General features: G+C 49.8%; 1 protein-coding gene across 1 annotated transcript in view; it reads right to left on the bottom strand.

The window, feature by feature from the left end:
* The window catches only part of Ppfia4 (PTPRF interacting protein alpha 4), a 40,560-nt gene extending 36,837 nt beyond the window's left edge, over positions 1-3,723 (bottom strand). Inside the window, exon 1 of the mRNA XM_027417560.2 lies at positions 676-3,723. Coding sequence (XP_027273361.1) covers positions 676-909 — 234 coding nt within the window. The 5' untranslated portion in view covers positions 910-3,723. The remainder of the gene's footprint in view (positions 1-675) is intronic.
* Between the last annotated feature and the right edge of the window lie 9,972 nt (positions 3,724-13,695).

Below are 13,695 nucleotides of genomic sequence, written 5' to 3'. Positions count from 1 at the left end.
GGGTTCACAACCCTCCCACAGCTACCTGCACGGCAATATGCAACTGACCGATCCCCCTAGGCTTCTCATTGGTAGAACAGAATGACAGTGCTAATGGCACCAGCTTCATTGTGAGAATCTGTTGATATAAATCGCTACAGAATGCCTGGCCCACACAAGGTGCACGGTAATGGTAAATGGTGGCTAAATTTTAGCTACTGGAGGTGTTGTTGAGGACCACGAAATGGGATGCAAGACACCTGGCTTTGAGGTTCAGCTGGGCCTACAGTCACCTGTGTGAGATCTCTTGTTTTCACCTGCATGGGAGGGAAACTGGAAAAGACAGTCACTAGGCTTCTCCCATCTATACTTTCCTTGATCCCCACTCCTGCCAATTCTCAGTCTCTGGTCAGAAAGCTGTTAGAAATGAGGTTTCTTTCCAGTCGGGGGTGCCACCTACTGGTTGTCTGGGCTACCTACTGTTGGCAGTCATCGAAGGATTTTTCTTTTCTGCATTCATTCCTCCAGGTAAAGCCAGTCTAGACAGTGGCACTTAGGAGGGAAAGGGTTTACATGGGAACGTGGAGATAAAAATACTCTGTGAACTCCACTATCAGATATGCAAATAGATGAGGGATTTGAGGCCCAAAGGTATTGAATTCAAAGGAGCTGGGGAGGGAGCGTCTGTATCCTTACCTGGGGGAGGGCCGAGTTCAGGTGGCGCTGCAGCTGGTCTCGCTCATGAAGGGCGTCCTGGAGCCGGCTCTGTGTGGCTACCAAAGTTTCCTGACTCTCCCGAAGGGACTCTAGCAACTTTTCTCGCTCGTCCAGCATGTTCACCATCAGCTGCTCAAAGTTGGCGTCGGCATCGGCACCGTGGGGGGGGCCCAGGGGGTCCCCCTCATTGATTGTGGGCATCACCTCACACATGATGGGGATTGACAGAGCCTTCACAGCGTCAGGTCAGGGGATGGGGAGAGCTCACAGGGTTGGCACCTGCAGAAGGACCCAGGGTGTGGGTCTCAGAACAGGCAGTGCCAGGCAAGTAGACGGGTGGGTAGGGGTTTCTCCCATGGCATCAGTTGCTCTTGCTCTGAAAGAAGCCCAGGGCCTGCAGTGTCCCTGTGGAATGGAGCCAGAAGGTCTGGCTTAACCTTTCAGGACTGGGGCTGGGTGCCCTGTGTCCCCACACAAGCGGGAAGCATCGGCGTGTGGCCATGACAGGCTGGGCGAGCCGGGCTGGGAAGCAGCCCTTGTCTTAGACTGAGCACCAGAGCTTGGCAGAATCCCAGCTGGGTCTAGCAACACCCATGGTTTCTGGAGGGCGGTGTGGTCTGTGGGAGAAGAGAGTGCTGTGAGGACCAGCTAAAGAGAAAAGGGCATCAGGGGAGGGGCAGAGGAGGCAAGCCCCGAACCAGAGTGGGAGAGGATGGGGTTTTGGCACACGGCCCCTCTCAGGGCTTACTCACCTTGGTGGCACCTCATTAGTTTTCCCAAAGAATGCACATGCCTCCTGACTAGCCTCTGTGCCTGCGGCCCCTGCCCCCCACCCCCTGCAGCTGTCAGAAGTGCAGCCGCAGTGGTTCCCCACCCACGTGGCTTGCTGGCCAAATATAGAAATGATTCAGTCAGCGGTAGGGGAGCAGCCGGCAGGCTGCCCAGAGTCCTCCTGAGACCTGAAGGTGGGAGGAGAGGAAATGGGGTCTCTGTCCTGCCCCCATAGCTTCCTCTCCCACATTCAAGCCAAGGCAAGGTACAGAAAGGGTTAAAAGGCTTAGAGGATGGGAGTCCCACAGAGGCTGGACTCGCATAACTCATAACACGATGAAGTCTTAGAGAGGCACAGTCTGGGCACTGGGGCAGGCAGAGAGCCCTGACCTGCTAGGATGTCATAATTCAGGGATGAGGCTGGCTTGTCACTGCCCACTTCTGAAGTCTGCCAAGGAGAATTCGTGCAAACCTAGGAGATTCACAGCCTCCACCTCTTTGTTGGAGGGTGAATGACAGAGGAGCCCCAGGTCTACATGGGGATGGGGATGAAAGTGTGCTTCCAGAGGGAGACCTTGTGTGAAGCAGCACACTCATGGATCTACTCGCTTAGTATTGTGATTCCCCACTGCTGGCGCTACCAGAAGTCGCCAGCCAGTGCATAAGCATATGCCCAGCCCAGCGGCCCAGTAGTCACAGCAAAGGAAGGCTCAACACAGAAACTGGGATACAGCTGGGAATTTCTCTGCCTACCATCAGCTTTCAACCTCCTTGCCCAGGCCTAGACCAACATCTTCATCAGTTCTCAGATGGAATGTCCTCAGGTGGCCCACTGGAGGAAAACTCCGAAACTACATAAAGGCCCCAGCACAATGACGGGTACATTGGAGACCGACATACATGGTGCTGCCCTTCCTGCCTCACCCACCCCGTCTACAGACATGCGGGCAGCCTATGTCTACTTTAACAGGTAAAGATAGGCAACTTGGAGGGTCAAGATCCAGTATGAGTGAGAGATCAGAAGCAGGCTTCTGGCAGAGCTGAATCCAATGGGAAAATAGAGTCCTAATAAAATAGGCAAAAAAAAAAAAAAAAAATGGGGGACAAGGAGGACACAGAGAAACAGCTAGAAAACTCCAGAGCCCACACCACACGCATACACACGCACGCACGTGCGGCAGGAGATAGGGTAAGAGAGGCAGAGAAGGGAACAAGGAGGGACCTAGAGCACATACACACCCTCCCAGATGGAAAAACAGACATGAACTCTTCTCATGGGGATCCTTTCAGCCAGCTGAACCAAGGTGAAAGATTGTGGTCAGGCAGGCATGCTCCCTCCCCACCCCAGGGCAGCCAGGAGCCCAGGAGATGGACTGCCACACCACTCTGATAAGCTGCCCTAGGGGATGCTAACAATGGCAATTCCTACCACCCAGTGTTTCAGAGCCCTTCACCCTGAGTGTTCCAGGCTGTGAGACTGACAGGCCCAGGGCCCCACCTTCCCGCTCCAAAGTCATCAACAGCAGGCTCATATTCTCTCTGCAGCCCCATGCCACCTCTTAATTTTTTTTCCAAGTTTGTTTGTTGGTGGTGGTTGGTTGGGTTTTTTTGGTTTTTTTGCTTTTTTTTTTTTTTTTTTTTCATGGAAGAAGAGAGAAGGCTGGGCAAAGGCCCCTTGTGTGGAAGTAGTCCTGTGGACAAGAACAGTATGGAGCTTGGGGTGTGGCTCAGTGATACAAGGCTTACATGCTATATATAAGGCCCTGCCTTTGTACACTAGAGGGGGCTGGGGGTGGGGAGAGATGAGAGGAAGGGAGTGGGGAGAGGGAGAATATTCTCAGAAACTCAGTATCCTGCAGATGGCTTCAGGGCCAGATTCTTGGGCAATCTACAGTACAGCACAAAGAAAGTCTAGGGCCAGGCCTGAGGAAATATGGGCGCACCTCTACCAGGATGAACTCGGGCATGGTACTACTCCATGGCCTGGGCTGTGAGAACAAACCTGCAACCCTTGCTTCATCTGGCTTTGAGGAGAAAGCACCCTACCATGGCAGAGAAGGAACTGCCTCATATTGAGACAAGGAAAACCTGGCCTCATCCTTCTGTTCGTGGTCATGTCACATGATGGCACCCCATCTCATCTGAAAAGTTTCTTTTAAGAAAGATGCTAGAAAGCCAGGCAGTGGTGGCGCACTCCTTTAATGCCAGCACTCGGGAGGCAGAGGCAGGTGGATCTCTGTGAGTTCGAGGCCAGCCTGGTCTACAGAGTGAGTGCCAGGATAGGCAGGACTGTTCACAGAGAAACCCTGTCCCGAAAAAAAACAAAAAAACAAAAACAAAAACAAAAAAAAAAAAGAAGAAGGAACAGGAGGAGGAGGAGGAGGAGGAGGAGGAGGAGGAGGAGGAGGAAGAAGAAGAAGAAGAAGAAGAAGAAGAAGAAGAAGAAGAAGAAGAAGAAGAAGAAGAAGAAATGATGCCAGAGGGGCTGGAGAGATGGCTCAGCAGTTAAGAACACTGGCTGCTCTTCCAGAGGATCCAGGTTCAATTCCCAGCACCCACATGGCAGTTCACAGCTGTCTATAACTCCAGTTCCAGGGGCTCTGATGCAATGCACATAAAATATTTAAATAGATAAATAAACTGAAAAAAAAGAACTATGTTCAAGTCCCCAGATGAAACCAGGGTGAACAGCATAAGCAGCATAAGGTGCTGGCTATTTGGTCCAACCCAGCTTCCCCAAATCTTCTTGGCCACTCTGACAACTGACAAGCCAACTTTGGAGCCAAGAACCTTTTCCCAGCCTCCCTGCAAACCAGGTGCCAGGTGGCAACTCCACTTCCTCTGGTGAAATGGCACACAGTGCTGGCAGGAGATGAGCCCAGGGAAAGGTCCCAGGCAGAAAGCCCTAGAGGATCACGCAGGACCTCATACCCACCCCAATCCTTACACAGTGGGTAAGCAGAAGAAGCTATAGACTAGCCACATGGGGACACCTGGCTTCTCTGGCTCCAGGGCCAGCTTTAAATAGTGCAATTATCATCTCAGCTTAGCAGAAGCTGAAACTCCCAAACTCACAGGTCTTGATTCAGAAGAGAAAGTGCCAGTCCTCAAAGCCAGCATTTGCAAGGGGCTTTGCCAGGAAGGGTGTGGGGCAGGCTGTGAACAGCAGAAGGTTCAAGAGTGAGTGGGTGTGAGTGTGTGCTGAGGAGGGAGGGGTGCCTGAAAAGTAGGCCTCTGGCTTCATAAACATAAAAGACAGTCTCTGAGGCATCTTTGGTTTCCCCAAAGTCACCCCCATTTCCCCCTAGCAAACAGGAGAGATGGCCACTCCAGTCTGATGCTCTGGCTGGCTATATATTCACACAGGCCTGGCTCCCTACTGCCCTACCAGATGGCAGGCCACACCACTTGCCTAGCTTAGCAAAGAATACAGCCAAGCTGCTCAGAACTATGCTCATGCCTGAGTAGACCATGAGTTGGAAAAAGAAGGAGCATCAGGGGGGCAGGAGCCTCTTTAAAGCCCACAGGACAAGGCAGGGGTCTTACACACCCTAGAATAAGGGAGGATTGAGGTCTAAGGACATGGAAGTGGTGACCCCAGAAAAATGCCAATGATGGTTGCCACAATGATGCCAGAATGGTGTTCTTTCATCCTTACAGTTCATTACAAGGAAGACACAATCCCTCTTCCCATGTCTCAGATGTGATAACTGGGACTTGGAGTCACGTAAGTTCCCACAGATAAAAAGAAAAACCAGGATAAGTGGTGTAGCTAACACCAAGGGGGGGGGGGTCTTTTAGGCACCTTGTTGTCCCTAAGAATGCCCTGTCACACCCATCAGGGTGACAAGTCCCCTGTGGAGAACTAGCTTGGCCCCTTCCTCTGACATTCTTCTCAAGTCTGGGGAGGGCCTGGTCATTTCCCTACTATTATGACCTGTCTCCAGAGGTCCATCCACACACCCAGATCACTTCCTTCTGCCTCCACTGGCTCCCCTTGTGTCGCCCACCACCAACTCCTGCACACTCTAATCACACATTTTTCTGAGTCATGGAATTCCTTAACCTCAATGGCACCAACAACCATCTATTTGCTCATGCCATCATTTCTGCTCACTGGTTCTTCCTTCCCAGCCAGAGCTTCTCCTCCTCCTCTGCCCAGCTCATCAACCCCAAGACCTTGCCTGGCCTGCCTCTTCTAAAGAACTTGGATTGTAGCCAGGCGGTGGTGGCGCACACCTTTAATCCCAGCACTCGGGAGGCAGAGGCAGGTGGATCACTGTGAGTTCGAGACCAGCCTGGTCTACAAGAGCTAGTTCCAGGACAGCCTCCAAAGCCACAGGGAAACCCTGTCTCGAAAAACCAAAAAGAAAAAAAAAAAAGAAAAAGAACCTCATCCCACACTTCATCCATAGAGCCTTATCTGATCCCCTCTCAATGGTGAGGAGTGCCCTTTAGAGACCTATATTTATACCTCTTTCTGGCACTGGCCTTCCTTTACATTTAGATCGACAGACCCTACATAAAAACCCTAGGCAGCTTTAGACACTGACAGCAAGTCTTCATGGGAAAGAAACTGGGAATGCTTGTGGGATAGTTGCAGTGATTTCTACAAGTTCATACCTCATAGACTCCAAGGAACTCCAAGGAGGAAATTCTGGGTCAGAATTGTGGTCATTTAACTTGCCCTCTGAAAGCTGCCGTCTCTCACCAGCACCCTGGGGCCACTGCTCTCTTGAAAGGCAGACTCTGGAGCAGGCTGTTCATGTGACCCTGGGAAGATACTTCTCTCTGAGCCTCAGTCTCCCTCTGCGAGATTCAAGTGATAGCTAGCAGCCCCCACTTCAGGCAGCTGGCAGAGAATTTCCAGTCACCACCCAGGAAGTGCAGACACCACTTTCTGGCCATACAAACTGGGTTAACTCTTTACACAAAAGGCTCCTGGAGCCTTCAAGGATGGACCCGCCCAAAATACTGTCAGAAAATCAAAATCCATGTGACACCAGGAAGCCATTCCTAGAGAATAAAGTCTTGGACAAGATCTACTTGGGAGTTGCTAGCAGCCTGACAAACTCTTCAGAGGTGTCCAGTTCTCTGCACCTCCTACAAGACCAGCAGGGGATTTTTGCCTCTCGATTTCTGGTTTCTAAATCTGACAAAGATTTACGAATGTTTAGAATTTAGAATCTGACATAATACACAAACAACACTTCCGGGATCTCACAGGCTATCCAGAGGCTCTCAGGAGACAGTGACCAAGAAGGGGTTCTGAATGGGTATCACTTGATATAAGTACAGGCTGGCACCAGTTGCTAGCCTCAGCACTCAGCCCTCTCTAATACCTAGCACATTCAGGTGGGCACACAAGGAGACACTGGCTTATCCAATGAGCTCCTCTTGGCCAGAGTCTCTGAAGTTCAATTTTCTGGCTACTCTCTAAGAAGCCAGGTATGGGTCACTTCTTCCCAAGACAATTCATTTCACCTGTGAGTACACAATGTACCGTCCAATCTAAGTCCCTCTTGACAATGAAGGAAGGTAGTGCAAACAACCACAACTGGACACTGGTAGAAACCAGGTCTACCCTGGGCACACCTGTCAGTTTAGTTCCTCCTCTGTGACACTCAATTCCAGTGATCATGACTCTTTCTAACTTCAAAGACTGTAAACTGGACTTTTTGACAAGGTACTTTCAAGGGCAGGCATGGTGGAAGCAGTGTGACCAACTCAAAGGGCTCTGAACTCTCTTTTATTTATCTTTTTAAATCTATTTGTTGTTGTGTCCATATATGAGGTCAGGTGAATGAATGCCACAGTGTGCACACGGAAGTCAGAGGGCAACTCTCAGGAGTCCGTTCTCTCCTTCCACTGTAGGGTCTGGGGCTCAATCTGAGGCTGTTGAGTCTTCATGGGAGGTGCCTTTTACTACTGGGCCATCTCATTGGTCCACAAACTCCCTTTTCTTACCTCAATCTCATCGATCACAATCTGTCATTTTACAGGACACTTGATTACAGTTTCACTTGTATTAAAGGGATGTCAGTCTAAAATGTGGTTTGACAATGCCTCGTTTAATTACTGTCTATTAATATACTAAATACTATCCTCCTGTTTTGTTAAAATGAAGTTTAACCATAAAGACAGAACAATAAACCTGGGGCAGTCACAAAATTAACTCTGGGAGAGTCTGTCAACCATTTTTCACATTCCAGACATCTCATAGAGATGGTATATTACCCAAGCCAAGGGGTAAGGCTGCAGCACTGAGCACAGCCCTCGGCTTCTCCATCTCTCATCACTGAGTAAAACCATTCTAGGCATCCCATACTAATCAGAGCCATCCACTGAAACAAGTGGTCTCAAATAGTTTTCAAAAGAAGAAACAAAGCAATGCGTATGGTATATTTGGAAAATAAAAATCTTCCGCAGCCAGGGGTCTGTGTGGGACAAATGTTCAACAGGGCTCTCTAGCATGGGGAAAATACGTGCTCGGAAGTCACCGCATTAGTGAGCCAGTCTTAAGATGTGGGAGCTATCACATTGCGGCAAACAGTCCTGGTCAGAGTGCTAACAGGTGTCAGGGTGAAGCATCAGACTGTAGAACGACTGTGAAATGCAAGCTCTGTAAAAGGGGCGTGTGTGTGTGTGTGTGTGTGTGTGTGTGTGTGTGTATCTGTGTGTGTGTGTGCGTGTGTGTGTGTGCGTGTGTGTGCTCGAGTGTGGTCAAAAACATCATGTGTATGAGTGTTTATGAAACAGAGAATGAGGGGGTCATGTGTTTTTATGCAGCCAAATAGGTGAGCATATAGTCATGAGAATGCTTGGTACATATGTGTAGACATGAAAAAGTTAGGAAGAGAATGAGAATGTGGTAAAAGTATGGCACGCACCTTTAATCCCAGCACCAAGGAAGCAGAGGCGGGTCTCGATCTCTGTGAGTTTGAGATCAGCTTGGTCTACATAGTGAGATCCAGGACAGCCAAGGCGCTACGTAGAGAGACCTTGTCACAAATAAATAAATTGTAGTGATATCTTGTTCATACTCTAACAAATGAAGCTTGCCTAAAGATCAGAGGGCAGAGCTAGCCACTAGTTAACCATAGAGGTCTGGAGGTCTGGAGGTACAGACAAACAGGAAGTGGTATAGCTGGGCAGAGAGAAGAATATAAGGCAGAAGGGGACAGGAACTTATCCTCTTTCAGCTGAAGAGGTAGCAAGGTAAGAGTTGGCTGTGGCTTGCTCTTGTCTCTCTCTGATCTTTCAGCATTTGCCCCACTATCTGGCTGTGGGTTTTTATTATTAAGACCAATTAGAGCTCATGAAGAAAGAAAGAAAGAAAGAAAGAAAGAAAGAAAGAAGGGAGGGAGGGAGGGAGGAGAGGGAGGGAGGGAGGGAGGGAGGGAGGGAGGGAGGGAGGGAGGGAGGGAGGGAAGGAATGTATGCATACATTTCAGGAGGATGAAGAGATGTCTCAGTGGTTAAGAACATTGGCTGCTCTTTCAGAGGACACACATTCGAGTCCCAGTATCCACATGGGGCTAACACTATCTATAACTCCAGTTCTAGGAGATCTAATGCCTTCTTCTGCTTCCATGGGCACCAGGCACACATCTGGTACATGGTCATACTTACAAACAAAACACCCATACACATTAAATTAAAATTTTTTAAACTTTTAAAAATTATTTGAGTGCTTCTTAAAGCTGCCATACAATAACATGTTACATAGTTCTATAACTAATAAAATATGCATACATAAGCTGCACTATGTCTACACGTTTGTATTATCCTTCAAGGTCATAAATCTAAGCCCAAATACTCTGACTTATGGCAAATTTAAGGATCTCCATGTCATCTACTGCCAATTCGCCCATCAGAACGCAACAATATGGTACCGCACCCCAGTACTTCTCTAATGCAGGTTAAATATCTTAATTGCAAGGAGATGCTGCTTCCTGGAACCTAGGGGACCAGAAGACCGGTGGCTTCGATTCGATTCAATACTCACTCAAAGAGTACTGTTACAGACACAGGAAACTAGTAAGATGCATCACAGGCTTCTTGGGAGAATACCTGTACAGAGCAGCATTTGAGCAGCCTCTGGTCTGGACTGAGATTGGAGCTAAAAACACCACCTGGAGTATGAGCAGCGTAAGCTCTCAGGGCAAGTGACCTGAAGCCAAGGCCTCTCAGTCCCCAACTGAAAGGCACTCCGCTGCCCTGCCCTAGAACTGACTTCTCCCCGGAGGGCAGAAAACACTTGAAGGAAGCCCCCATGCTGCAGCACCTCAGCCCACCTGCAATCTGAGGAGCAAGCCAGGCAGCAGTCATATTTGTGTGGTGAGGCAGTAGCCAGAAGTGGACAAAAGGAGAGTCCTTAGGATCTGCTGGCCTCAAGTCTCACATAACCCTTGTTATGTGAGACTTGTCCCAGTACTGCTTCCCCTACCAGCTCCATCTCATTGACATCCTCAGTTCCCTAAGGCCCCTTCCTACTTCAGCAATACAGAGCCCTGCTCAGACAGGTCGTGGTCCTGGGTATATGGTCCTCAGCATAGGCCCACAGCCCCTCTGAGTGTTCTTTACTCTGCTGGCCACCCAAAGTGCCACACTTCTATGAGCCAGCACTGTATGCCCTCCAGAGCTAATTATAGGTCAGTGAGCTAGCAGGCTGGGGGGCGGGGGAGACAGATGGTGACTTATGTGGTTGCAATACACACCTGTCTCTCCCTCTGACCCCACTCCCTCTCCTCCATTTCTTCAGTTCCTTATGTGGGACCCAGACTCTGGCAGATTTTGCTCTCTCAGTCTTTCTTACTCATTTCCAGCATACGCATTTGCACAAGCACACGCATGCACACCTTGCATGTGTGCACACACACCACCTCTCTATGATGCTCAGTCAGCACAACACACCTTGTTCATACAGCAAATCCTCTACCAACCTAATACAATACAGCTCTTTGAGGCTCAGGGGAGAGCATCTCTGGCATAACGAGGCCTCAGCTAACTTCCCTGTATCTTAAAGCCCTTTTGGCACCCAGCTCCCTGGCCCTCATGAGCCTTCACCATGGCCTCATCACCATCCCAGCCCAGCTACCCATCTTCTCCCCAGCTCTAGCCTTACTATCCTCAGAGGCTCAGAGAGGTACCACAGCAAACCTCATAACTCTTTCCAATGCTAAGATTTCAACCATCAACTCAGAGGGGACCCGAGAGCGAGCCTGCCTGTCTGCCTACCTCTACTCTGCCCCTCCAATCCTTCCTCTACAAGCCAGCTGCTGGGGCAGAGAGCTCTATACGGACACCATGACATGCTCAGCAGCACAGACCCAAACACCTCCAGATGAAAACTCCCCTCATGGCAGTCTGCCATACCCACCATTTTCCCAAGATGGTGTCTCCTACTGCACAGCGTCTAGGGCCCCCACAGCCCTAATAACCAATGTGCTATCCCTCATTTCATTACTTTGAGACATCATTTATCTCAGGAAGCCTCCTCAAACCTTAGCACAAATGCTAAGAAAATAGCCAATGAAAATCATTCAAGCTGTCATTTTTACTAAAGACTATATGGCCAGTTAACAGTGATGGGAATTCTGTGGGTTGAAATCCAGTTGTTGGGTTTTTTTTTTAATTTAATTTAATTTTTTTGCCAGTCCACTGGCAATATAACTAAATTATATATAGGAGGATAATGCCTAATACTTGTGCCTACTTCGGGTACCATTCATCGGTTCCATGGCCCTAAATTGCTTTTAGATGACCAAGTAGCTAGCACGGTGCCTGGCACGTAGTAGGTGCCCAATAAATGTTTACTCAATATTGAACAAAGTACCAAGAGCCAATCCCAACAACTCTGGAAAGGACTGCAGGGAGTCCCTGAAACCTGGTTTCTGGAGGAGCCTCCTCAAGCTCACACCAGGAGCAAATCGTCAGGATAAGCACAGCCCCCTTAACCACTTGCTCTCCATGAACAAGTACTGAAGAGCTGCCTCAACTCTCCTCCTCTCCAACACATCTCTCTTCAAAGGTGACATCAGCACCTAGTGGCACTTAGTCCTAGATCCCTCCTCCTCCTCAAAGAAACCACCTACAACACATTTCCAGATCCTCCAGCCAGACCTCCCTACCCACCATAAAACCCTCAACACCCATGCTAGGTAATCCCCCTACTGTGTTCACTAACCAGCCACTCACCCCCACCCCACACCAGTTCAGGAATCTCTATTACGAACGTCTTTTCCTGTTGCGCCCACCCTCATCCCCACCCCCACCCAGGCCTCGGGCTGACCATTCCTTTCACCCCACCACCCCAGCACTGCAGAGATGGGGGCATCTTTGGTACGGCCTGACACCCTGACAGTTCCAGGAATGCAGACGATAGTAACCAAGGGCGTAAAGAGGCACGCGAGAAGGATGAAGACCCCCCGGGAAGAATGAAGACCTCAGCCTCTCACAAGCGCTCGCCCAAAGGAGCAGAGTTGGCCCCCAAGCCCATAGGCGCTTTTGCTCTGACTCCTGGAGAGGATGTGGGGGCGCAGTCCAACCCGCTGCCCCCTCCCAGGAAGCCGATGGAGCTGAGGGCGAACTCTACGCCCTCCCTGCAAAACGGGCCTCGACCCCCATTCTCATCCCCAAGGGCACAGGGCACAGCAAAGGCGAGGGGCGACGAAACCCGCGACCCGCAGAGACACATCCAGACCATCAGAGGCTGTTTCCCAAGGCGCACTCACAGAGACTCCCCCTCAAACTGTCCTGGGGAGCTGGAGCTGGGGAAAGGGGAATCCTTTCCCGCGGAGTGGGTTGTGGACGCTCACCTGCGTGGAATCGCCGAAGGCCCAGCGGCAGCAGGGCGCCGCCCCCGACCTCGGCAGCGCGAGGCGTCCTAGAGGCAAGCGCGCAAAGGTAGCTGCAGCCTCCGCCGCCCAGTACCCGGCCTCTAGGACCCGCCCCCTTCCTCAGCGGATACCCCGGCCCCACCCCCCAAGGGCGGGGCCTGGCCGCCTCTCCCAAGGCCACGCCCCCACACCCGGGCGCTCCCTAGACCGTGTTCACACGTGACAAGGGCGCTGCTTTGATGCTGTACGCCATCTTGGTTGGGCCTGAGAGGGCAGGGCCAGCATTTAATCTGGTAGGTGTTTAGGCCTCAGGACTGGGAATGCAGAGCACATCCTACCCCCTTCTAACCCCTGGAACTCACCTTACCAAGTCTAACCTGTTCCCTAAATGGCCAGTAGTTGGTCACCTTTCACACCTGTTCTCTCCCACACGTCTTTAAACGGAGAAACTGGAAAGCCAGCTACTCTTACAGTATGTGCTTCATTCAGGATATTATGATTTCCTTTAGGCATATGACTGTCCTAACACTGTTACTATAAAATGAAGTGTTTGTCTATGATACATACATCCTATGAAAACATGCTCATGTGCCAAAATTCTGACAAATTTTAGCTAAACCTATTTTCCTGAATTGCTCCCTTTCCCTGCCCGCGTGGCTATTAATGTATCTTTCCCATCTGGTTTGTGAAGTTTCATTACAGTGCCTACTCAAATCCTTTACAAATACCCCATAAGCACTGTTGTAAGTGTGAAAAGCTGGTTGTGGGTTTTGGGGGGGGTTGGTTTTTTGTTTTTTTCCAAGGCAGAGTTTCTGTGTAGCCCTGGCTGTTATGGAACTCACTCTGTAGACCAGGCTGGCCTGAATCCAGATATCCACCTGGTCTGTGCCTCTGCCTCCCTAGTGCTGGGATTAAAGGTGTGAGCCACCACCACCCAGCATCGAAGAACCCTTCTATACACGCAATGTGTAGTTTCAGATCTACCCACACTCTTTAACAGCAAAGTCCTGTAAAAGCTGTAATTGAGATCAGTTAACGAAGCCTTTTGATCATTTTCTCCCAATGTAGTCAATATATTCTTTGCATCTTTAGGGAAAGGCAAAGAAATGTAATTCCAATAGGGGTTGGGAGAAGCTAAATTTGTATTATTTTTTTTACCCTCTGAGCAAAAACATACATATACAGTTATATAACACACACACACACACACACACACACACACACACACACACACACGCACACACACACGCACACACACGCGCACACACGCACTGTTACACCTATATATTTCAAGAAGTGAAAATTAGTTTTTAGACCTAGAGTCTTCAAAGTTCCAATTGTTCTCCAGGTGGTCGAGTGCTTACCAAAAGGCAATCCTTGAAAAGCC

This window comes from Cricetulus griseus, chromosome 5 (assembly GCF_003668045.3).
Source record: "Cricetulus griseus strain 17A/GY chromosome 5, alternate assembly CriGri-PICRH-1.0, whole genome shotgun sequence".
NCBI lineage: Eukaryota > Metazoa > Chordata > Mammalia > Rodentia > Cricetidae > Cricetulus > Cricetulus griseus.
The sequence above is the reverse complement of the archived record's forward strand: the minus strand, read 5'-3'. Positions and strand labels throughout refer to the sequence as shown.